General features: G+C 46.9%; 2 protein-coding genes across 2 annotated transcripts in view; one reads left to right on the top strand and one right to left on the bottom strand.

The window, feature by feature from the left end:
• The window catches only part of PAMR1 (peptidase domain containing associated with muscle regeneration 1), a 175,566-nt gene extending 154,592 nt beyond the window's left edge, over positions 1–20,974 (bottom strand). The window contains exon 1 of the mRNA XM_060104036.1: positions 20,909–20,974. The gene's annotated coding sequence lies outside the window, so the exon portion shown is untranslated. The remainder of the gene's footprint in view (positions 1–20,908) is intronic.
• A 1,219-nt stretch (positions 20,975–22,193) lies between these two features.
• Positions 22,194–24,618, top strand: FJX1 (four-jointed box kinase 1). The gene has a single exon (XM_060104349.1). It carries the CDS (start codon positions 22,457–22,459, stop codon positions 23,768–23,770), a length of 1,314 nt encoding a protein of 437 aa, XP_059960332.1. The 5' UTR covers positions 22,194–22,456; the 3' UTR covers positions 23,771–24,618.
• The last annotated feature ends 1,876 nt before the right edge of the window (positions 24,619–26,494 follow it).

Below are 26,494 nucleotides of genomic sequence, written 5' to 3'. Positions count from 1 at the left end.
AACCCTGATGACACTAAAGTTCTGAGCCCAGACAACTCTGTGAATGGGGATATTCTTACCAAGATAGAAAACCCAACATAGAAAGCAGGTTTGTGGGGGAAGCTAGGAAACCTAACCTCAACCTTATGAACTGTGTTTTCTAGCTCCACCGGACCTCTCTGAACGTTTGATTGCTCCTCTGACAGTGATATCCCCCAGGGCACATACCTAGTGCAGAGCCCACGGCCTTGTATCACCTGACCCCAGCCTGATCCTCCAACATCCTCCTCCTTCCCTCTCCCACCTCCCCTGTACCCATCCACTCTGACCATCCTTCTGATCTCAAACCTGGCAAGATTTGTTCCCATCTCAGGGTCTTTGCCCTTGATGATCCTTCTACTCGGAAATCTTCCCCCACAAGATCTGTACATGGCTACCTGTGTCTGTTCATTGTCACCTGCCACTGAGGCCTTCTCTGACCTTCCTATCTAAAACAGCCCCGCCCACCATGCAGTCAACCTACCTAACAGTATCTGCTTTATCTTTTTAGACATACCTTATCTTATTTGCTCTTACTTGTATTTTTTAAAAATGTTTATTGGAGTATAGTTGCTTTACAATGTTGCATTAGTTGCTACTGTACAGCAAAATGAATCAGCTATACGTATACATATATCCTCTCTTTTTTGGATTTCCTTCCCATTTAGGTCACCACAGAGCAATGAGTAGAGTTGCCTGTGCTATACAGTAGGTTCTCATTAGTTATCTATTTTATACATAGTATCAGTAGTGTATATATGTCAACCCGAATCTCCCAATTCATCCCACTCCCCCTTTCCCCCTTGGTATCCATATGTTTGTTCTCTAGGTCTGTGTCCTTATTTCTGCTTTGTAAATAAGATCATCTCTACCAATTTTTTCAGATTCCACATATATGCATTAATTTACAATATTTGTTTTTTCTTTCTGACTTACTTCATTCTGTATGACAGTCTCTAGGTCCATCCACGTCTCTACAAATGACCCAATTTCATTCTTTTTTATGGCTGAATAATATTCCATTGTATATATGTACATCTTCTTTATCTATTCCTCTGTTGATGGACATTTTGGTTGTTTCCATGTCCTGGCTATTGTAAATAGTGCTGCAATGAACATTGGGGTGCATGTGTCTTTCTGAATTATGGTTTTCTCTGGGTATATGCCCAGTGGTGGGATTGCTGGGTCATATGGTAGTTTTATTTTTAGTTTTTTAAGGAACCTCCGTATGGATCTTCATAGGATCTATATCAGTTTATAACTGTTCCACCAACAGTGCAAGAGGGTTCCCTTTTCTCCACACCCTCTCCAGCATTTATTGTTTGTAGATTTTGTGGTGATGGCCATTCTGACCCGTGTGAGGTGATACCTCATTGTAGTTTTGGTTTGCTTTTGTCTAATAATTAATGATGTTAAACATTTTTTCATGTGTTTGTTGGCCATCCGTATGTCTTCTTTGGAGAAATGTCTATTTACATCTTCGGCCTATTTTTTGATTGGGTTGTTGATTTTTTTTTTTGATATTGAGCTGCATAAGCTGTATATTTTGGAGGTTAATCCTTTGTCAGTTGCTTCATTTGCAAATATTTTCTCCATTCTGAAGGTTGTCTTTTCATCTTGGTTACGGTTTCCTTTGTTGTGCAACAGCTTTTAAGTTCCATTAGGTCCCATTTGTTTATTTTTATTCTCATTACTCTAGGAGGTGAGTCAAACACTATCTTGCTGCAATTTATGTCAAAGAGTGTTCTGCCTATGTTTTCCTCTAAGAGTTTTACAGTGTCTGGCCTTACATTTAGGTCTTTAATTCATTTTGAGTTTATTTTTGTGTATGGTGTTAGGGAGTGTCCTAATTTCATTCGGTTACATGTAGCTATCCAGTTTTCCCAGCACTACTTATTGAAGAGGCTGTCTTTGCTCCATTGTATATTCTGGCCTCCTTTGTCATAGATTAGGTGACCATAGGTGTGTGGGGTTACCTCTGGGCTTTCTATCCTGTTCCATTGATCTATATTTCTGTTTTTGTGCCAGTACCATACTGTCTTGATTACTGTAGCCCTGTAGTATAGTCTGAAGTCAGAGAGCCTGATTCTTCCAGCTCCATTTTGGCATTTTTCACAGAACTAGAACAAAAAATGTTACAATTTGTATGGAAACACAAAAGACCTCAAATACCAAAAGCAATCTTGCCTATATTATTTACTGGCACTGAAAGGGGGCCCCTTGAGTACAGACTCCACTTTGTTCACCGCTGTTCTCACAGCAGTGGAACACTGCCTGGCACACAGTCAGCCCTCAAGAAGTATACCCTTGCTGACTGACTAGTAGATGGCAGAACTGGCACTCAGACTAGGGCAAGCAACCATCCGTGGATGCTGAGGGGTGTCCAGGATGCAGTATTAAAACTGGGAAAGTTCCAGACAAACTGGGAAAGTTGGTCAAACCCAGGTCTACCAATTCTCTGTCCAGTCAGTGCTCCTTCCTCTCTCCTACCCTTGGGATTCCAGGACTCTCTCACATGAAGTCAAAGACCTCAGGCTTTACATCAGTGCCTGATACAAGAGAGACATACAACACATAAGTGTGGAGTGAATGAACGAATAAAACAAGTGGCTGCCTTCAGTAGAAGCTGAACAGAGTGTCCTTTTATTAGGTCCTTGGTTTGAACCATGTGGCCTGGTTGCTCAGCAACATCATGCCATGGGTCCAACCAGGCATCTTGGATCCTAAGTTGTGAGCTGTACTGAAGTCCCCAGGAAGTTGGCTGTTCGTGCCTTATGTTCCCTCCACTGAGGGTTGCTGGGTCTCAGCTGTAAGCCAAAGGCCCACATTGAAAGAGCCCAGACGGGTTCACAAGGCAGGGTGGGGAAAACTCAAACAGAGAATCTAGAAAAGTGGCTCAGATGCACTAAAAAATTTTTTTCTCCTTGGGAATTTTGTTCCTTCTCATTAGAATGTGGTGACAAATCCTGCAGTCCTGCACATAGGGGTGGAAACAGGAGGGTTGCAAAGGTAGGTCAGGATGACCTCCTCTCACATCAGCCTCAGAGAGGCACCTCGAGAGCAGAGGAGGCCAATGCACATGCCATGTAAAGGTGGAGCAAGTCTGGGGGGCTTCAATGGGGAATGAGAGCAGGTGGAAGGTCAAACAGACCGCTCAGGTAATCAGGCTCTGACCCAAGAGGCAAGGGACAGAACCCTTCTGCTGGGACACAAAAAGACATGTTCAAGGTGTCAGTCTCTGCAGCAAGAGAAGGATGGGTGTTAGAACCCAAACAACCTGTGTTTGAACCCCCAAACTCTGGAGCTAATTAACAAAAATAGCTCTTTATTAATTAGCTCTGCCAATTAACAAAGGTGTGACCTTGGGCAGATTATTTAACCCCTCTAGGCCTCAATTTCCTCATCTGTAGATTGGGATTGTTGTGAGAATTGGAGATCATGAATCTAAAGCACTTGGCATACAATAGGCCTTGCTAAGTGGTTGTTGTCATTATTATCATTACATTACAGGTTTATATCCAAGGGAAAGTTTCTTGGGCTAAGGATGGTAGGTGGTTCTGTCCCTGGATAATGAACGATGATTAATCTAGCCATGCTTTATGAGCTGGCTTTGGCAACCTCACAGCAAGATGGGAGTAATGAAGCGGGTGGTTTGGGACGCTCTCAGCATAGACTGACTAAAAGCTGCCCCACCCTCCAGTACGAATCCCTGACCTTCATTTAGATTTAATAGACTTGAGTTTAACAAGTTAGCTATTATACTTTAAATAAATACTGACTGGCCAGAAATGCAAAGTTCACTGTGAATTAGGAAGGAGAGAGGCCACCTCGGTTACGTCTCTGGTCTATCTCAAGCACAGCTTTGAATAATTAATTTGCCATTTTGACGATCACCAGCCTATTAAGCCAAGAATCCTGCATTTATTAAATGTGAACTTAGTGGCAGACAAACAAAACCTGAGTCAATAGTTGCCTCGCCAGTTATTAAAAGCTCCTCTCCCTGAGGATTTGTGTGGGAGGCAGACCACATGGTCTGGGCAGAGGAACCGAGGAGGGATAGGCAGTGGGGAAGGTGATGGAATAGACAGGAGGCTATTGAAAGCCAGACCCTGCTCAGGTCGGAGGTATTACTCTGAGAGTCTGAGGTCAGTGCCGAAGAAACCACTTGGGTTCCCCACCAGTTCTGTACCACCCCTGTAGCAGCTAGCCAGAACATTTGCTTTTTGTTTGGGCTTTCTGGAACTTATTTATTGCCCAAAGATGGGACTCAGAGGCAGGAAACATCATAGAAAGTGGTGGGTATCCTAGCGTGAGGACCTCTCACCCCAAGAATAATGGAGAATTGAAGAACACAGCCCTATGTTATAGATGGCTATGTAGCGCAGATGTGAACAGTATGGGTTTCAAAGAGGAAACAATTCGGAAGCTATTGATTGCACACAAAAGCAACCCCAACTCCAAACGGTTTAGGTATTAAGGAAATTAATTCTCACCCAGCAGGAAATTCAGAACTATATAGTTTTCCCAGCTGGGATTAGACTCAGCTGTATATAACAGGAAACACAAGTAACAGTGGCTTACATAAAATAGAAGTTTATATTTCTCCCACAGAAAAGAAGCCCAGATATAAACAGTCAAAAGCTGTTATGGCAGCTCCACAGTCAGCAGGGACCCACACTTTCTGTGCTGCCATCTTTAGCATGTGGCTTCCATCCTCAAGTTAGCTTCGTGATTATGTAATGGCTACTACACTCTAGCCATCATGTCCACATCCCAGGAAGTAGGAAGATAAAGAGGGGCAGGTCAAAGGGCCACTTAACAGTTTATCAGCTACTTGTGTTGATAAGGGAGTCTGGAAAATGTGGCTTTATATCTGGGTACATTGCTACATCCATCAATATAGATTTTCTGTGACTAAGGAAGACGAGCAGAATGGACCCTAGGAAGGCAACTAGCAGTACCTGGAGGTGTCTACGATGGGTTATTTAGTGACTCCCCCCACCATCAGGGACCCAGATTCTCTCCATCTTGGCTTTGCCATCTTAAGTATTGGCCTAGTCCTGAGGTTGGTAGCAAGTGGCTCTGCAGCACTTCCAAATATCTCATCCAGATGTGATAATATCTGGAGGAAGAAGAGGGAAACTATTCCTATAGCTCTCCTCTGGAAGTAAGAAAACTTCTCTCAAAATCCCATCAGCAGAATTCCAGTGGTCAGAACTAGGTCAAGGGGAAAAAGCAGCCTCTCCCCTGGAGGTGAGGGTGAGGTCATATCCCTGAATCACATGGTTTCATGGGGGAGGAGGGGATAGCTTGCCAAATTAAGCTCTGTAAGGAAGGTAGACGGTGTTGGGGAGCTGGTGGGCCTGTGGATGCTGGGTCCAAAGACCGTCTCTACCATATCCTAGCTCTGGAGCTTGGGCTGTGGACCAAATACCTCCAAGCTGGGCTTTCCTCTCCTGTCAGACAGTGATAACAATGACTACCTTGTAGGGTATTGTGAGGCTCAAATGGGATCATGCATGTAAAGTACGTGTGCATGTGATTTTATAGTTCTGTCTGTATGAGCAGCTCCAGGCTCGCTCGTGCCACACAAGTAATGCCATAGGTCTTTATTTCTCAGACAGATTGGACCCTGCTTAAGCTCCCATACACCAGATTGGAAGGAATCCCAGCCATCACACTCTTGAGCCTTCCCAGCCCTAAGGTGAGAGAGTCCAAAAAGAAGGTTCACCAAACTGTCACTTTCAAGCAGGAAGAAGTTCTGAATCACTCAGTCTCCTGTTTGCATTTCTGCTACGGCTTCTCACCACTTTAAACAATTAAAAGTAAAAATAGGGGCTTCCCTGGTGGCGCAGTGGTTGAGAGTCCGCCTGCTGATGCAGGGGATGCGGGTTCGTGCCCCGGTCCAGGAAGATCCCACATGCCGCGGAGCGGCTGGGCCTGTGAGCCACGGCCACTGAGCTTGTGCATCGGGAGCCTGTGCTCCGCAATGGGAGAGGCCACAACAGTGAGAGGCCCGCGTACCGCAAAAAAAAAAACCTCCCAACAAACAAAAGTCCAGAACCAGATGGCTTCACCGGCGAATTCTATCAAACATTTAAAGAAGAATTAATACCAATCCTTCTCAAACTCTTCTAAAAAACAGAAGAGGAAGGAATACTTCCAAACTCATTTTATGAGGCCAGCATTACCCTGATACCAAACCAAAGATGCCACAAGAAAAAAAAAAAGTTAATTTAAAAGTCGAAAGAAGGGGCTTCCCTGGTGGCGCAGTGGTTGAGAGTCCTGCCGATGCAGGGGACACGGGTTCGTGCCCCGGTCTGGGAAGATCCCACATGCCACGGAGCGGCTGGGCCCATGAGCCACGGCCGCTGAGCCTGAGCATCCGGAGCCTGTGCTCCGCAATGGGAGAGGCCACAGCAGTGAGAGGCCCGCGTACCACAAAAATAATAATAATAATAATAAAATAAAGTAAAAATACTGATTGTAACAGTGATGGAGCATGCCCTCCTTGCCAGACACTCCAAATGCTCTACATAAACTTGTTCAGTGCCCCTAGAGCTGCTCTCGGTCCGTGGCCCTCCACATGCTGCCTGGTAATGCTGCTCCATGCCACCATGGGTGCCATTCGCCAGCTTCCTGCTCATGCCAACATAGCCTTTGGAAGTGGGCATCTCCTTGGCTGACCCACTCACTTAGAGCCAAGCAAAGCCCAGGAAGCGCCTTGTCTAGCACCCTAGACCCTAAGTTCTCCGTGCCCAGTTTTCTCAGGCACCCTCATAATCATTCTCCTCTACAGCCCCTACCCATAGCTCTAGAGGCACTGCTCTTGACTGGACCCAAACATCCAAACTCACTGTCCTGCTTCTCAGTGGAAAATGTCCTGCTTCTCAATGTGGAAAACCCACCACCCTCCTCTGGCCATTTTCCTCTTTTAACTCCATCCACCACTCACCACACACTGACAAACACAGGCCATTCCTGCTCCATTGTCCCAAAGTAGAACTGCATGGCCCCCTAACATCACTTCCATCCCTCCCCCATTGTGCCATGGCCATGGGGGGAGGAGGGGAAGGTGGATTGACACCACCACCCTTATAACTGTGATTGACTCAGGTAACTTAAGCCAATCAGCCAATCAGCATTCTCTAGCCTAAGGGACTCAGTAAAGACCCAATTTGAGTCCGTGAGACTAGAGAGATTTTTCAAGGAACTTCTAGGAGAAAACAAGCTTTCTCTATCTCCTATATAATGTGAGGGTAAAGCCTGGAACTGTTGCATCCATTTTGCCACCAAGAGGAAGCCAGGCTGATGTTGTACAAACAGCAGAACAGAAAGCTTGAAAGACTAGACCAGGTGCTTGATGACATTGGTGAGCCCCCAAATCAAACTAGCCAGAAGACCTCCTAATTACTTGGCTTTAAATCAATCTCCTTTATTGTCTAAGCCATTGGTGGTGGGGGGGGGATGGGTCCTCATAGTTAGAACATAAAAGACCTAACTGACCCCATGAGGCATCCAGAAATGGTCCAGATCTTAGAAAGGCCTTAACCCTCCCTAGTTTGGGGAAGAATAGCTGAGGTCAGGGGAAGAGTATGAGAAACCACCACCTAACCTCAGGACCTAAGTAGGCTTTTAAAGAAGTTTGGCCTTAACCTGAAAGCAAAGAGCTTCTATGACGGAACTCATTCATTTGTCCATCTATCCACCCAACCACCCATGCACTGAGAATTAGGATTCTAGCCCCTTTAGGTCCCTCCATAGCTCAGCACCAATATCTAGGCTCCATCTTCATCCAAACAGTACCACCTTGCAAGCTTTTAGCCAATTCAGGTAACACCCCTGTGTTCTCCAGAGAAACAGAACCAATAAGAGATAGACAGATAGATATAATTATGTATATATATATATATAATTTATGTATATATAATATAAAATTACTCTAGGAATATATTATTATAGGAATTAGCTCATACAGTTATGCAGGCCAAGAAGTCCCATGATGTGCCATCTGCAAACAGGAGAACCAGGAAAGCCAGTGGTATAATTCAGTCTGACTCCAAAGGCCTGAGAATCAGGGGGGTCAATGGTGTAAGTCCTCATCTGAGTCCAAAGGTCCAAGAACCAGGAGCACCAATGTCCAAGGGCAGGAGAAGAAGGATGCCCCAGCTCAAGCAAGCAAGTTCGCCCACCTGCATTGGTGAGGGTGATCTTCTTTACTCAGCCTACCCATTCAAATGTTAATCTCTTCCACAAACAGCCTCACAGACACACCCAGAAATAATGTTTCACCAGCCATCTGGGGCGCGCCTTAGCCCAATCAGGTCGACACAAAAAATTAACCATCACATCCCGGCTTCTGGCTTCTCAAGTCCCTCTCCCTTCCTTTCCATCTCCACAGCTACCATCTAAGCTCAGACAGTTCCCATCTTAACTCCTGGCCCATTTGGAGCAGCTTCTTAATGGTAACCTATCTAATCTGCCTTTTGATAATCTGATGCCATGAAGCATGAATCATTCACTCTAAAGCATTCCCTTGATCATCCTAGTCTGTTCAAAAAATATGTGCTGAGTATCATGAATTTAAACACACCAGAAATACATAGAATTTTTTTAAAAGAAAAAGAAGAAAGTCCTTTCTCTCCAAATTTCCTTTCCCCAAGGTAACCCATTGCTAACAGTTAGCTGTGTCCTCCTGGATTCTTTCCTAGTTATACATATATTTTATACTTTTTTCAAGAAAGCATGCTATAGTTTTATCAAAGTTACTGCCCTACAAGAGACAGAATGCCCTGAAATCACATAAAAATCCATCCCTACATGGTTCCTTAGGGCCACATTCACTCAAAATAATGGAAATTTAAATTCAACTGCCTGCTGGGGGAGTATTCTGAAGCCCACAACTCCCACTTTTGTCGCTGTTGTATTTCTGTTGCTTCATTCTCTACTAGTTTAATTAGTGAATGGTATCATCTAAAGCAATACCATTTTTATTCCAGTTATGGCCAGAGGCCATTGTGAATTCACAATATTTTTAATTCCGATAAAGCTATCAAGCCTAATGGTCCTGTTCCAGGACCTACAGAGGTTAGAACACCCAGCGTCTCAAGCTGAAGAGAGGAGGAAAGCTTTCCCTGGGCATCTTAGAAACAGCACTCCTCGGAGGGCTCTCACAGTTGGGTATGCAGCCCTGGCAGGTCTTGGGGCCTTCGTCTCCCAAACATGCCCAAAAGAGCAAATGCAAAGCCTTGGCTTAAAATTATGTTATTACAGTGCTGGCTTTGGGAGTATTATTATATCATAATTCTCAATTTGTTGTAGTTAAGACTGAGACTGCTCAACAGTTCTGTGACTGGTCCTAGAGTAGCCAGTGATGGGTGACAGAGCTGCCAGGTCTTGGGCCCTTCTGAGCTGGCTTTCCAACATGGAGGAGGCATTAGGACCAGGTGACCTGGAGACACACTGGCCAGGTGTGCATCTGGCTCCACCATCTAAGAGCTGTGCCAATTGAGCAACACACTCAAACTCTCTGAACCATGGTTTCCTCGTCTGTGAAGGGGGCTATAAAAACCCACCTGGGGCTTCCCTGGTGGCACAGTGGTTGAGAGTCCGCCTGCCGATGCGGGTTCGTGCCCCGATCCAGGAAGATCCCACATGCCGCGGAGTGGCTGGGCCCGTGAGCCATGGCCACTGAGCCTGCGCGTCCGGAGCCTGTGCTCCACAACGGGAGAGGCCACAAGAGTGAGAGGCCCGCGTACCGCAAAAAAAAAAAAAACCCACCTGAAAGCGTTGGTGAGGATATGTGAGCTACCTGGCTTATTAGCAAGACTCAGAAAATGGTATGCGTTATCAGTAAATCCCCGTTTGTTAGAGATGAGGCTTCTGCCTTCAAATAAGTAGTTTCTGATGATCTCCCCCAGCAACACCCTCAGAAAAGAAAAACATCACAATGAAGGGGAGAGTGGCCAGAGGAGATTTATTGAACTGGGAGGGATGTTTATGGGGCTGCCAGGAGGGGAGAGAGCCAAGCCTGCCTCTGTGGGACTGATGTTGCCAGAAGACACTACAAGGACACAGAGCATCCCCCCGAGACCCTCCGGGACTGGCCACACACCCTGCTTCTCACTATTTCCTCAACCTCTTGGGGCCCACGGCTGGGCTCCTCTTTCCTGGGAAACACAGATGGTCAGCATAGAAAATGCAGTCTGGATTTGAGCTTGCCTTATACAGGACTGCCTAAATCATTATGCCCCAGGGGAATGAAATACTACCTCTCTCCCACTCTCTCTCTCTCTCTCTCTCTCTCTCTCTCTCTCTCACACACACACACACACACACACACAAACACACACAAGGAGTAGACCCTGCATACCTTCTGTGTACTTTGTATTCCCTGCCTCCCAAACACCATAAAATAACAGCTAGTGATAAAAAAATCAGAAATGCCCTATTACTTTTCTTTACCCTGATAAAGGTCTCAAACTCCCTTCCTAAGCTAGACAGCGCTAGACGAATTTATGGAAATTTTGGATCTGCTAACGGTTGGAGTCAAAAAGATAAGTATTGTTTTTGTTGTGTGGGTGTGTTTGCCATCATAATCAACATTTATTCAGACCCAAAGCCAAGGTGTCACTCTGTGATGTATCACTAGGCGCATGATGCTGCTTGGTTTTGCTTTGTATTGGCTCCTTATAAAAGATGCATAAAATACATTCTGTTGAGATCTTAGAGTATAGCTCTACTTATTTGATGAATTGTTAGAGATTTCTCAATATTATTTTAAAAGTAACACAAGGGGGCTTCCCTGGTGGCGCAGTGGTTGAGAATCTGCCTGCTAATGCAGGGGACACGATTTCGAGCCCTGGTCTGGGAGGGTCCCACGTGTTGCAGAGCAACTAGGCCCGTGAGCCACAACTACTGAGACTGCGCGTCTGGAGCCTGTGGTCTGCAACAAGAGAGGCCGCGATAGTGGGAGGCCCGCGCACCGCGATGAAGAGTAGCCCCCGCTTGCCGCAACTAGAGAAAGCCCTTGAGCAGAAACAAAGACCCAACACAGCCATAAATTAATTAATTAATTAATTAATTAAGAAAAAAAAAGAGTAAATCCTATTTTTTAAAAAAAAGTAACAAAAGTAACACAAGATTATAATTTTTCAAAAATTAAACAGCACAGACGATTGAGGTAGCTACCTATAGAATTATGGTCCAGCACAGAACTGCTCCCTTATATACTCCCTGCCCTGTCACGTGGCAAAGGTCCAGTGAGCCAATGGCGGAAACAGCTGTCTCCAAACGGACCAATCAGATTTCCTCTCCCTGGAATGTACACACTGGAATGGGAGGTGACTGGAGCTGAGACACTGTATACGTGCACCTTTGAGAGAAGGTCCTCCTGCTTACCTACCTGGTGTTTCTGAGTTCTGGTGCTTTCCAGTGCCCAATTTTCAGGCCCTCCATTGATGCTGGGAGCTACTCCAGCATCCTTCTATCAAATCCCATTTCTGTTTCTTGACTTGGCCAGTCCATTTCTGTCGCTTGCCACAAAAGCCACCTCAACTGGTTCAAGGGTAGTGAGCACAAATTTTACAATCACACAGAGACAGGGGTACCAAAATCTCACATTCTTTATTACTCTATGTCTGATCTTAACTTTTAACTTAAGCCTCCACACACACCCATTCATACGTACACAGCATACTTTCCCCAAATGCTCTAGGGAGGATAAAGTAAAAATATATACAATAAAAAGTAAAAGTGCCTCCCACCCACAGACCTTTTCTTAAGGAGTAATGCTGTTAATCACTTAGTATGTCCTCCCAGACATGTTTCTATGTAGCTGAATGTGTGGGTTTTTTTTTTTTTTTCTTTTTCTTTTTTTTGTGGTACGCAGGCCTCTCCCATTGCGGAGCACAGGCTCCGGACGCACAGGCTCTGCGGCCATGGCTCACGGGCCCAGCCGCTCCGCGGCATGTGGGATCTTCCCGGACCGGGGCACGAACCCGTGTCCCCTGCATTGCAGGCGGACTCTCAACCACTGCACCACCAGGGAAGCCCTTGAATGTGTGGTTTTTCATACTTATTCAGTGCCTACTATATGCCAGAAACTGTACTGGAACTTCTCACTTGCTATATTTATTTAATCCCATACTCTCATTTAATTCTTACAATATTCCTGTGAGGCAAGCATTAATATCCCTTCTTATGAAAGAGAAAATCAATGCAAGAAGACTTCTATGCAGTCTAGCTACCCTCTCTGAGCCTAAACAGCCATGCAGATCTATCATCATCCCCAACTAAATGACCCTCTCAGTGGGGAAAGGCAACAAGGTCAAGCACCCTACTCTGGTCTCTTGGCTTGGTTTTGCCCTGTGTGCGCAAGGGTATCATGCATAGGAGCAGAGAAGCAAGAGAAAACTTTCTGTTTCTCACCATTTCCTCTTTGCCATCTCAGAGTTTTTTTATGATCATTTCTCCCCCACCCTGCCCCGCAAATAATCCAATGATCGGTGATTACCCGCCTCTTTCTCTCTCTGACTCCTATTGATTAAATCCTCTGTTTATTAACAGAACCAGGCAAGCAAAGAAAATGATTTCAAAATAATCTCTCTCTTCTTTTCCCCAGCCCTTCTGGTTTATCTTTTCCTCCTCCTTTCTGTCATAGCAGCTAATAAGAGAAAAAGAAAGCACCATTAAAGGGGAGAGGGGCTTTTAAAATTTCCAACTTTTGGGGAATTGCCCCTGGGTTCCTTTTTCTGCCATCCTGACTGGAGTTTTAATGGTCATTGTAACATACATTCAACATGGACATGTAACCATGTGGAAAACTGGAGGTAGTGACAGAGTCTGCAGAAGTGGATTAAACTCAGCAAACAGGGTATGAATGCCATGGAAGAGCTCTTATGTGGAAGTCAGGTAAAGTGCTTTCAAGTTCCAGGTCTGCCAGGAACTAGCTGTGCATCTTGGGCTCATCACACACCCTCTGAAACTCAGTTTTCTCCTTCACAAAATAGGAACAGTCACTAACACCTGCCCAACTACCCCTCCCTAGCAGGTTGTTGTAAAAATCCGACCAGACTGGCACGGGAAAGAACTCAGCAAAACTGCAAAGAGCTATAGAAATATATCACCATCATTATTCCTCAGCCCTTCTCCTGCTATTCCTCAGGCCCACATTTTCCCTAAAATGCAGGCATTCTTTAAACTCAAACAGGCAAGAAATGGCCTCTGAGGGTTTTTTCCTTCCTTTTTTCATCAGGTAAAGTGTAAAGGAACCAGGGATCGAGTCTCAATGCCTGGCGCATAACAAACACGCCCAGTCCCAGAGAGGCAATTCTCTGATTCCCTGTGGCAATCTCTGAGTCAGTTCTCAGGAGAGGTGAAACCACAGGAGAAATTATAGCAGGTGATGAGTGTTCTTCCACTGTCAACCTTAACTCAGACTTTTCTAGTCCTGAGACAAAGAGAGTGCTGTCCTCAGGACTATCAGGTCAGCCAGCCCACTTCTTTTCCAATCCCTCTCATCCGCCCACATAAGATATTTACCACGGGGGGCTTTCTGGGCTATGACAGGTCTCCCAGGAGATGCGCTGGGCTCAGTCACACAGCAGAGATGAGGAGAGATGTAAGTCCCTGTTTCCAACATGCCTGGTGTAAGACAATGTGCCAGTACAAAGGAAGAGACGAGTCCCTTGTAAGAGGCCCCTTGGTTAACTGGCCAGGGTGTTTCCCAGCCCCAGAGGTCACATGGCACTGTAGTTAACATAACTTCTGTCTTTGGACAGACCAGAGTTGGAATTCCTCTTCTGTTACTTAGCAGAAGTCTCCCAGGCCAATGAGAAGTCTTACTTCTCATGATGCTCTGGTTTTCCCATCAATGAAATGGAGGAGTAACACCTCCAGGGGCAGGGGAGGGGGGTTGGAGGCAGGTCTTCTAGATTGAGTGCGTGAAAAGCTCTGACACACTGCACTGCATGTAGAAAGTACCTCAGAATCATTCAGTGTTGTCCACCAGAATTCTGTTCCCAACTTTATCACAAGAAAAACCTTGACAGTCTGTGGACCGAAGGAAGAAGCTGGGATCCTACAGAGGCCTGAATAGAAGCAGCACTGTGTTACATGAAGGAAGAGGGAAATTTTGCCTGTTCCTCCACAAAGGGGAGAGGGAAAGGAGGGAAAGGAGAGGTAGATGGACGAAGGCCTTGTGCAATTACGTGACACACACACACCCCGGGAGCCCCCCCAGATCTTCAGTAAAGTCACTAAACTCATATCTTTGGCCCAAGTGGATTCCGGGACAGGGCAGGAGGGTGCTGTAGGTAAGGCATTGAACTTCACATCCATGCTACTGTGTGTTGAAGTCAAAGCAACAAGCATGGAAGCAGGAGGTGGACACAGAGAGACATGCTTGAGGAACAAAGGCCCAGGGACTCTCAGAAATGGAGGGGAAGTTTCTGGACCCTCCCAGGCCATGGAATAGGCATTTGGGTCAAGATTAACCGGATCTCAAAAGAGCAGGGAAAGTTCAGCTAACAACGGGGTTATACCACTGTCATCATCATCACCACCATCATCATCAGGTATTATCGATTGTTTGCCTGTGGGATGCCGAAAACTGGTTTTAGGCAATGAAACCCGGAGTCCAGGAAGCTAGCACATTCTTAACGAGGGCTGCATTACTGAAGAACTTCTACCTGGTTTTTCATCCACCTCACTGTTGAAATATGAAGCTACCTCTCCATTCACTAGTCCCCACCAGCGAGTGTCCCTAAGTTACCCCTTGTTTTTGCACATTCCTCCAGCCCCTCTTCAGTCCAACAGTGATGACTCTTCCCAGGCCTGGAAGGGCCTCTGTCTCCCATTTAGGCTGCTCCCTATTCTGACAACACCCATCCATGTTGCACTGAGCCCCCAGTTATAAATTACTTACCTGCTGGCCACCATTTTAATGTAAATGGATTTTAAAAAGCAGCAAAGGAATATATTTTCACTTGGAGTTAAAGCATCATTTTTTATTCGACTTTGAGCCTGGTCTAAAAGAGATGGCAGAAGAATGGCTCCAAGGCTAATATAGCTAATGATTATGATGGAGATCCTAGGAGCTGCCGATATTTCACTTGCAGCCACCTCTAGTCTGGTTTCACTGCCTGCAATACCTTTTTTTTCACAGCCACTTCCATTAACACCCACCGCCTATGATGGAACCATTATGAAAATATCTCTGCTCTCGGCAGCCTCGATTGGTCTTGACACATTATCACACTAAGAGCTCAGCCACGTGGCACTAAGTCCCATTTATAATAACCGTTGGCAGGAGCCACCAAAATAAAACCTGGTACTTATGGGCCACCTTTCATCTAAGGAAATCAGAAAGCCTTACAAGCTTAATTAAGCTTCAGCATCTATCTGACTGATGAGATGCACAGAGCCTGGGGAAGCTGAGGAAGCACAGCATTGCTAATTACGCAGCAGATAAGGCTCTGGGCTGCAATGAACAAAGGAATCAACGAAGCCAGCGAGAGTCACTTTCTTCAGTGGCAAATGTTTGTCGAGTGAATTTCTCCAGCGTGGCTGAAAAATGATAGGTGAGTGATAAAGGGGCCGTGGAGAGTCTGCCATCTGGCGCTTCTCAATTTAGGGAGGGGGCCTGAGATTTGTTTCTTTTATCAAAAGAGGATTAAGCTAATCCAGCACACTCAAATCTTTTAAGGATGAGGAAATTGAGCTCCTGAAAGATGTAGAAATTAGCTCACATGCTGATCTCTCTGCTTGCCCCAATGTTCTTCCTCCCCAAACCCTGACCTGTAAACCCCCAGTTACCCTTCAAGACCAGCTTCACATCTGCCTCCCTGGTGAAGCCTTCCTGACCTTCTCTAGTAGAATTAGTTGCTCCCTCCTCTGGGCTCTTGTGTGGTTGCCATTTCCTTAATAGCTAGAGCAAGCGATAATATTTATTGAGCACTTACTTAGTGCTTAATGTGCATTTCATCCACACAATAATATTACGAGGCAGGTGCAGTTATCACCATCCATTTATCAGATGAGTTAACAGGTTAAGTGACTTTCCCAAGACAGCACAGCTGGTAAGTGCAAGACTCAGCTTGGCTGCCGAGCACATGTACCAAAATATGACAACACACTGCCTTCCCAGCAGCACAGGTGTGATGGAAGAGTTCTGTTTATATGTTTGCCCTCTTTCCGGTTTGCAAGCTCCCATGTGAGAGGTATATCATTTAGGAATCTTTTGGCTGCAAAGAATAAAAACCCCAACTCAGAGTGCGTTAAACCACCAGAGAACTCCAGAGGCAGGGTGGCTCCAGAGCGGATTAATTCAGGAGCTTGGTGACATCACCAAGGACCCAGGTTCCTTCCCTCTTTCGGCTCTGCCACCCTCAATGTGTCCACTTAGCTCTCCTTGCAGTTATATGATCCCAGCCCCAATTCCAGGCCTCAAATCTAGACCTGAGCCATGGAGAAAAGTGCCATATTTTTCTGCGTCTTTTTGTAACAGCACAGACATCTTTTCCAGAAACTTCCTTGTGGACTTCCCTTCAGGTGTCACCAGCCAGAATGGTGTCATATGCCTGTGCCTAAAACCAACACTGGCAAGGAAGTTGAAGGCACTGTGACTGATTTAGCCCAATGAGGATTCAGCCTCCCCTCCAGCACCAGGCACAGGGAGAAGGATGGAGACCTGCCAAGAAGAAGGAAGGGAAAGGGAAGGGTGAAGAAAAGACAACCAATGTTTCCTGATGCAGGTGTGAAGAACAAGAGAATATCTGACACCATTACTTTCACCCAATTCTTTGGCCTTTGGCACATGAACGATAAATGTCAGTTGAACTAAGTTATAGTAGAGAAAGAAATTCACATCCCCAAATGCCCAGTCCAGAATTTTTACCATCATGCCCTGTAACTAGGGTATGACGATATATGACTGAGAGATTGTATCAGCAACTGCTCTAAAATTTACTAAATTAATTCACCAGTGTTCCAACCTTTAGATTCTGGTCTCCAACACCAGTGGCTACTGGAACCTTTTCCAAAAGCAAATCAAAAAGAGAGCTACATGGAATAAAGAGAATCATATAACTATTAGTCTCACCATAATTAAGGGTGACACTTTCTTTCCAGAAACACAGTGTGTTCTTAAAACCGGGACTCATTCAGGCAGACAAGTTGATTGCAAACACTGTATGTTTCCAGACCTCCTTCCAGCTATCCAGCAAGATTTACCTAGAGCCAGGTGTATATATTACCTGCCCCTGACAGCCAGGTGTGTAAAGATGAGACAGTTACGCAATTCTTGGGAGATCCAGATCATGGTCAAATAGAGACATGCCAAGAAAAGGAAAAAGATCCCCAAGCAGGAAAATAATGTACCCTAGGCAGAGACAGGGTAGAGAAGAAGGAAACACAAATAATGAAACTGCAGCCCAGAGAGACTCGAAAGCTACCTGAAGTCACACAGCTAGTAACAGCTAAAGCAGGAGTCATACCCAGTTTCAAGGAATATTGTACTCCTCTCCCTGACATGGTCTTTCCCACTCTTCCCTTTTGTAGAAGCATCTAGAGGGTGAATTTGGGGGCCTCTATTTTGGGAGGGGCTTGTAACTCAGAAGACCCAGGAAAGGTTAGGATTGAATGAGGCAGAGTAGTGAGAGGAAAGCAGCTGCCCAAGGCTAGCTGGAGGCTCTGGGATTTCAACAAGAGCTGCACTGGGAACCCTGCTACGGTCCAGCTGGGAAGGAAGGGAGCAAAATTTTCAGGGAAGATGCTCATCTGGGGCATAGAGGGTGCACTGGTCAGGGTCACCACCTGTATCATGTCTCTCAAGACCCAAGTGAGGCTTGGTGGAAGACAGCAACAGGAAAAGAAGGAGACCCCCATCTGGGCAACAAAGCAGAGAAACAGGAAGGAGAGGGAATGATAAAAACTAGGAGTTTGGGATTAACAGATACACGCTACTATGTATAAAATAGATAAACAACCAGGACCTACTGTATAGCACAGGGAACTCTAGTCAGTATCTTGTAATAAGCTATAATGGAAAAGAATCTGAAAAAGAAGATATATACATGCATAACTGAATCACTTTGCTATCCACTTGAAACTAACACATTGCAAATTAACTATACTTCAATTTTTTTAAAAAAACTATAAAAATAGTGGACTCTTGGATAGCCTTTCAAGAGTTTTAAATACAGGATCTAATTTAATCACCACAATAAGCTGTAAGGTTTTTCACTATTAATTAATTACTGTTAATCATCAGATATTATATTATTGTAATTAGTATCAATAATACCAACACTATTATTACTGTGTTTTATAGATGAGGACACTGAGGCACAGAGAGGTCAAGTAACTTACTCAAAGTCACACACTTGGTAAGTTTTAAATCTGGACAATCTGGCTTGAGGGTTCACACTCTTAACCGCTTCACTTGATAGCAACCACAGAGAACATTTCAAAGCAAAATTTAATCTGAGTTGAATCTACTTTGATTTAATTCAATAATTTTTATATCTGACATCTTCCTAGTAGTTTACAATTTGCAAAGAGTTTGGCCTCCATAATTCTGGAATCTTAGCCCGGCCATCTACTTGCTGTGTGACTTCAGGCCAGTTACTGGCTAAGCTTCGGTTTTCCCATCTGTACAGTGGGGACAAGACTACTGGTTGGGAAGGTGAAAGGAGAACACACGTGCAGGGCTCAGTCCTGTGCCAAGCCCATAATAAGCACTCAATAAGCGTTTGCTACTAATGTTGTAAGGTTATTATCAACATCTCACAGGAACTTCACAACAATCCTGTGAGGGAGGTAGGATTTATTATCCTTGTTTCTCAGATGTGGAAACTGGAACTCATAGAAGGGAAATAACTAGCCAGAAAGGAAAACAGCCAGCAAGAAGAAATATCAGACTTAGAAAATCTCCCAACTCCCAGCCTGCTGTCCTGCACCCAACCCTCAACTCCTCAAATCCACCTCCTCTCTCTTCCCCAGGAGGCACTGTTCTGTGAAGCAGATCATCCTTCAAACAGGACTGTGGATGAGTGTGAAGCAATTGGAAGCTGAGGCTCGGGGAGAAGTTCCGAGGACTGTGAAGAAAGTTCTCCAGGTGAAAATAGGTTCCTATGTAGGGAAAGATGAACAGCACCTCCCCTCATCCCCAAGCAACTGCCAGAGGGGCCGGCCTGAGGTCACACATTGTGAAGAACTGTGCCCTGTGCCCTCCCAAGGAGCCCCAGGGGAATGGCAGTAGGTGGGGGGGTGTCCTCAGGCCAGGAAGTAAAGAAGAATGGGAGTGTCTTCATCATACGGGTAAACAGAGGAGTGTTTTTAAACACTGCCTAAAAATATCTCTTATGTAATGCATTTAAACTGCATTCTACCTTGGGTTTGTTTTTTGTTTCTCTTTTATTTCTGCGGTTTTCTGTAATTCTGCATTTCAATGCATTTCAATGCATTTGTTCAAGTTTCTATTAGTGCATCCTGTTCTGGTACCCAGCGCATTCAGTCCTGTGGCTACAGGCTAAGAGCTACAATAGAGTCAGTCCATCTTCCGAGGTGTAAGATCCTAGCTGGCTGCTTTAAGGCTTTAGTTTCTTCGTCAATGCTGGTAATGTGCTTGGAAGATTCTGGGATTTGGGGTATCTGAGTTGAAGTCATCCCTCCCAGATCGAAAATCATGTGCTTCCTACTCTTACATTATGTGGATCCGTCACCATTTTTTTTTCCTTTTATGTATGAAAGCTCTTATTTTGTATCTTTTAGTGGTATGCAGTTTTTTAAAAAATACCTTGATACGGCTTCCCTGGTGGTGCAGTGGTTGAGAGTCTGCCTACTGATGCAGGGGACACGGGTTCGTACCCCGGTGCGGGAAGATCCCACATGCCGCAGGAGCGGCTGGGCCCATGAGCCATGGTCGCTGAGCCTGCGCGTCCGGAGGCTGTGCCCCGCAACGGGAGAGGCCATAACAGTGAGAGGCCCAGCAGCCATAGAACAACAGACAAGACGGACCCCTCGCAAAGTTTACAGTGAACTATACCTTATAGTTACTTATAGTTTTTTTAACAGCTACAAACACAGAGACACCAACTACTCTGGATTTCCCCATATCCCCCAGGACATGGCATGGGCCATGGTAGCCAAGTAATAGTCTCAGACTTGAACTTAAACAATTAACCGACCTGCTGAAAATGTATACTTCTTTCTAGTTAGATGATATTCTACTTAATGCCCACAAGGTGGAGATCTTGCTTACAGTTTACCCAAGCTGAAAGCAATGCATTCAAAAAAAAAAAAAAAAAAATTCTCAGAAGTTAAACCAAAAGACAAAAAATTAAATTCAATTTATTGAGCACCTTTTTAGTGCAATATCCTATATTAGGTAGTAAGACAAATAGAAAGTTGTTAAGATATAGTCCCTGCCTTCTAGGGAAAGATAGGGGTAAGGAGCTTGCACAGAGCAGGAAGACGGTACCTTTTAATGAATTAAGGTAGTATAGTAATAGCATTTCATCATCAGATAAGATCTATACAAAGGCATGAGGCAGCCACCATGGGGTGCAGAAGAGATTCAACAAAGACCCCACACTTCAGCCAATATGGAAACACTTGAGGGTACACTGGGTCAGCTCTGGAAGTCCCTAGATGTGGTCTCTGGATGCCTCTGCTTAGTCACAAACCTTAGGGTTTCTTAAAATGTTCATTCTTTGGAGAAGAAAATATAATCAGTGCCAGGTAATGAGCTGAGGCAGTTGAAAACCCCCAGTTGCATCTGATGGGGTGGGGGGGCGTAAAGACAAAAGAAACACATGAAAGGAAACAAATTTCGAACTCCTGCTTTCAGAGGTGGATTCCATCCCCCACCCCTTGTCTTGTGTCTCACCTGGGAAATCTTGGTTTACATCTGGGACAGGGTCTCACGCAGAGAGGTAAGAGGGAGAGCCGATTCTTATGCAAGAGTCTTCCTGGTGGATTGAACCCAAAAGTGGCTGGAAGACAATGTGGTTTGCTGTTTACTTCTTCTTTTTTATTATTATTATTATTATTATTATTTTTGCTCCTCCACCCCTCCCCCCAACCACTTCTTCCCTTAAACCATTAAACCAGTAAGTCAAATACAATATGGGTTTGTTCTTTTTCGGTTTTTTGTTTTTCATTCATTGAATTGAAAATCACATTTGGGGCATAACGTGACAGTGAGTTTTTAAAAAACGAGAATGCTGGCAACTTGATAAAAATAGTGAACTTTCTTGATAGAAGGAAAATCAAGTGGCATGTTGCCCAGAGACCCCGGTTTGAATTTTAGTTTCTCCACTTGCTACTTCTGGGATCTTGAGCAAGCCCCATCCCATCTCTGTGCCTCAGTTTCCTCATGGGCAAAATAGTATCGTTTCGTAGAGAAACGGTCTCCAAGGCCCCCTCCTCCGCACTAAGTCGGATCCTGAGTTGTAAGGCTCTCCTGGCAACCTGAACATCTCCCTAGAATGTGAGCTCCGTGAGCACGGGACCTCATCTGTGGATTTTAATGCTCTGTGACCAGAACCGAGGACAGTTTGTTGAATGGAACCTGCCTAGGGGTTCTTGCACAGCAAGGCTGAATTCCCGGTGGGGCCCTCGGGAAAGGCGGAGCGACCAACCTCAAAGCGCACAGTCCTCAGTGACCAGTGTGGTGAGCGTGCTTGGGAAAGGAGGTGTCGGTTCAAAGTTGTTTGCTACAGATGGTTCTTCTAACCCGGCTGGAGTCACCTCCTCAGTGGCTCGGAGAGCTCCCCAGGGGTTTACATAGGCAGGGTGAATCACACCCACCGTCGGAAACGGAGAAGGCAAAGGGACCTGCCCCAATCCACCCCGGGCGGCGCCGGGAGCGTGCTGGGGCTTGGTCTGAACTTTGCTGGAGGCCAGGAGCCGCCCAGGCAAAGGGACTCCACGACCACTCCAACCCCCGCGAGAGCGAGCGGCGCGTCTCACCCACCCAGCGCGACTCCAGCTCTGTGCCGCCCGCTCCGACGCCCCCGCGCGGGCGCCGCCTGCCTGGCTTCCTGCTCCCGGCCCCTAAGCCCCCGACTGAGTGTGGGACCGCTTCTCCCGCTTGGAAGGAGCCATCGCCGCTTTAAAGGGAAGGGGAGGGGAAGGGGGCGGGGAGCGGCGGCGGAGGAGGGGGAGGGGGAATCCTCCATCTCTCCCACGTGGTCCGGGCGCCTGTGAATTGCGCCCGCCGGAGGGTCTCACAGCGAAATACAAAAGCAGCTGGGAAGCGGCAGCGAGGCGAGTTCTCAGTGCCGGGCAGAGCCCCGCAGCGCCCCGCGGCAGCGATGGAGCTGAGGCGCCCGGAACCCCGGAGCCAACGAGCTGCCGAGCCCGCGTCGCCGCCGGGACCCGGGTTCCTGGGCTCGGCTTGAAGCGGCGGCGGCACCGGCGCGGCCGGGGGAGCATGGGCAGGAGGATGCGGGGCGCCTCCGCCACCGCGGGGCTCTGGCTGCTGGCGCTGGGCTCGCTGCTGGCGCTGTGGGGCGGGCTCCTGCCGCCGCGGACCGAGCTGCCCGCCTCCCGGCCGCCGGAAGACCGACTCCCGCGGCGCCCGGCCCGGAGCGGCGGCCGGGAGCCCGCGCCTCGCGTCCCTCTGCCCCCGCCTCTGGCGCGGGACGCCCGCGGCGGCTCCCTGAAAACTTTCCGAGCGCTGCTCACCTTGGCGGCGGGCGCAGATGGCCCGCCTGGGCAGCCCCCGGGTGAGCGCAGGCGACACGTGCCAACCGGACGGCCCTGGCCTGAGGAACGCGCCGCGGTGTACGGGGGCGTCTTCTGGAGCCGCGGCCTGGAGGAGCAGGTGCCCCGGGGCTTCTCGGAGGCCCAGGCGGCGTCTTGGCTGGAGGCGGCGCGCGGCGCCCGGGTGGTGGCCCTGGAGCGCGGGGGCTGCGGGCGCAGCTCCAACCGGCTGGCCCGCTTCGCCGACGGCACCCGCGCCTGCGTGCGCTATGGCATCAACCCCGAGCAGATACAGGGCGAGGCCCTATCCTACTACCTGGCGCGCTTGCTGGGCCTCCAGCACCACGTGCCGCCGCTGGCACTGGCCCGGGTGGAGGCTCGGGGCGCTCAGTGGGCTCAGGTGCAGGAGGAGCTTCGTGCCGCTCACTGGACCGAGGGCAGCGTGGTGAGCCTGACTCGCTGGCTGCCCAACCTCACGGACGTGGTGGTGCCCGCGCCCTGGCGCTCTGAGGACGGCCATCTGCGGCCCCTGCGCGCCACGGGGGGCGAGCTGGCCAACCGCAGCCGGGCGGAACTGGTAGACCTGGTACAATGGACCGACTTGATCCTCTTCGACTACCTGACGGCCAACTTTGACCGGCTTGTCAGCAACCTCTTCAGCCTGCAGTGGGACCCGCGGGTCATGCAGCGCGCCACGAGCAACCTGCACCGCGGCCCGGGCGGGGCGCTGGTCTTTCTGGACAACGAGGCGGGCTTGGTGCACGGCTACCGGGTGGCGGGCATGTGGGACAAGTATAACGAGCCGCTGCTGCAGTCAGTGTGCGTGTTCCGCGAGCGGACTGCGCGGCGCGTCCTGGAGCTGCACCGCGGCCAGGATGCGGCCGCCCGGCTGCTGCGCCTCTACCAGCACCACGAGCCTCGCTTCCCGGAGCTGGCCGCCCTCGCCGACCCCCACGCTCAGCTGCTGCAGCGCCGCCTCGACTTCCTCGCCAAGCACATTTTGCACTGTAAGGCTAAGTACGGCCGCCGACCGGGGACTTAGCATCCCCCGGAGGAAGAGGAGAGAGAGAGACCCCTGGCTGGGGAATGGATGATGGGGGAAGGGCCGTCGCCTCAGCCACCGCCTGGGACCAGCCGGCCAACGCCCAGCCGGAGACCCGAGCGCGAAGACGGCTAAAAACTTCAGCTTTACCCACCTGCCCCTTTCTCTCAGTCCCAAGCTGTGTCCTTTCAAAGTTCTGGGAGGACGAACTCACCGAGGCGAGAAGTGTAACATTTCCTCCACCCAGCCTATAAAAGGATTCTTCCCTGTGCCAGCACGGAGTTTGCATCCAAAGAAACTGGCTGCTGCCGGAGTTTGGCCCCCGGGTGGCCGTCTCTGTGGGAGATACATCCTATTTCTTGGCCCCCTCATTCCCCTTCCGAAAAAGGAAAACTTCTATTTGAGCCATTGAGCTAATTCTGCAGTTTCCTACCAAACGCAGCGCTGGTGGCCCCGGAGCAGGGCTATGACATTGGCTGGTGGAGCCCCCTTCCTGTGTTCTCCCTTTGTTCCGGCTCGGTGATGGTGAGATCACTGTTAAGAGCTGGGGAACCGCTCCCAATAGGACAAAGGGAGCAGGACCTGCAGAATGGAGGGAGTCCTGCAGACGCCGGCAATTTGTCTGACTTGTTCCTTACAGCTTGTCATTTCAGCCTGAAGGCTACAAATGCAGGACCGGCTGTATGCATTGATTCAAATAATGAATTTCTTCTTCCTCCCCCTTCCCAACCGTTCATAATTTTGTCAATGATGATGTTCACCAGAAGGGAAAAAAAAAAGTTTCATGCACTTTACTTTGTTTTTATTTTAATTTTTTATTAAGAAAAACTTTTTTTATTTGACAAAATTTGCCTTCTATGTGTATATATGTGCATAAAGTGTGGTGTAAATATACTAAACAAACTTATATTTCAATAAAAGGGAGTTTAAAATTTAGAATTTAATTCCTGTGGTTTTAACTGTTTGAGGTATCTGATGCCCTGTCTGGTTTTAGAATAAGCTCTAGGGTTTCTCCCTTGTGGATGTGCTTTTAAAACAAAGGACGCATGTATATCCCAGCTGTGACCATGGAACTTATAGAATTGAACAAAGACAAGAGCAGATTCCCTGTCCTGCTCACTCAAATGAACCCTAGTGCTGGAAATTTCAGAGTTCAGCATAGAACATGCGGGATGGTGGAGAGAGACATGGACGGAAAGTATTCTATTTCCTAGCAAATAAAACTGTGATATAAAAGGATTTCACTGTAGTTTAGTCCTATATTAATCATTTGGCAAATATGATAGAACCAGACGTATAGACTAAAATACGACAAATGCCCCCCCCCTTAAACTTAACTGCTGTGGTCACGTGTTACACCTGATTTTCAGCATTGTAAGTACCATGCATCACGATGTGTACAGATAATAAGCTGAGCACATACTGCATACAGGTAGAGAAAGTCATGAATTAATTCTTCTCTTTAATCTCCCAGCATAAATTCCATTGCATCCAGGAGATCATAATCTCCAACATCTGGACTCATCCAGCTCTCTTAAGAGATTGTACTGTTCCCCACCCCCCCAAGTACTAATTGCATGGTCCCCTCAGAGCAGCCATTGTGAAACCAGGAATGTGTGTAGTACTTTGTATATGGCATTTGGACCCTTACTTCTTGGTGACTTCAAACAGGAAATGTCTTTGTATTTTCTTAAGCTTCTTTTTGACTCATGGGGAGAGGAGAGGCAGTCAGTTTGTGTCTTTTTTTTTTTTTTATGACCCATTGGTGTTTTATCTTGGCATTTTATTTTGATACGTGGGTCCAAATGATCTTGCCTGTTATCTTCTTTTTATTTAACGACCTTTAACTCAAAGCAACTTTTGGCTACTTTAATAGATTTTTATTTGACTTGCATTTGTAAACCTAGGGTTTTATAGACTCGTGATGGTATTAAATCTCTGTGGGTTTCCCTTCTCACTGTGCATTACAACACAGCGTGTAATTTAACGATTTAATGCCATCCTTATGTTTCAGTGCCTCTGCTAAGCCAGCTCAAAAAAGAGTCCATAAAGTTTGTAGTGTAAGCCAAATATTTTCGTGATACAGGGTAGTGATAATGGCAAATACATCTTTTTCAAGACATTGTTAATGTGAAACCTCTGATACTTACCTCTTTCAAAAAGAAACATTTTCCATTTCTGATGATTGATAACTATATGAGATTTCCTGCCCAAATCAGCAGAGGCTGCTCCAAGAAAAGGATAAATATTCAGCAATGTGCATGCTTACCCGACATGTTCATGGAGGAAAACCATGGGCAGAGCTAAGTTAGAAGTTTCACAGATGCACAGGAAATATACCCTGACTCCCATATAACTTCTGCACTGGTAAATTCTGGGCCAGCTGCATTCTCCACATTCCTCCTAAACTTCAGTTTCAAGCCCAGACTTGACCATGGTTAACCCAGAGCAAGAAACGAAGCATCATTTAAATGGCTCTTCTCAGATTCTTTAGTGAACTATATCTGCCTGTTCGAGAAATAAGTTTAATTACATGGTGTAGTTGTTTAGGGAACCAAGACTTAATTATAGAGAAGAGGTTTTACCTGTTGCTATTCCTTCTGGATAATCGGTAGTCTGTGACATGGAAAGATCAATTAATGTTTTGCCATGGTCAGTGAATGCTGCTAGGACCAAATCATTTTTCAGATGAAGAAAAAGAAAAAGAACTTTCAGGCTGCAGCA

The sequence above is a fragment of the Mesoplodon densirostris genome, chromosome 7 (assembly GCF_025265405.1).
Source record: "Mesoplodon densirostris isolate mMesDen1 chromosome 7, mMesDen1 primary haplotype, whole genome shotgun sequence".
Classification (NCBI taxonomy): Eukaryota; Metazoa; Chordata; class Mammalia; order Artiodactyla; family Ziphiidae; genus Mesoplodon; species Mesoplodon densirostris.
Note: the sequence above shows the minus strand (reverse complement) of the source record. Positions and strands in the feature narration are given on the sequence as shown.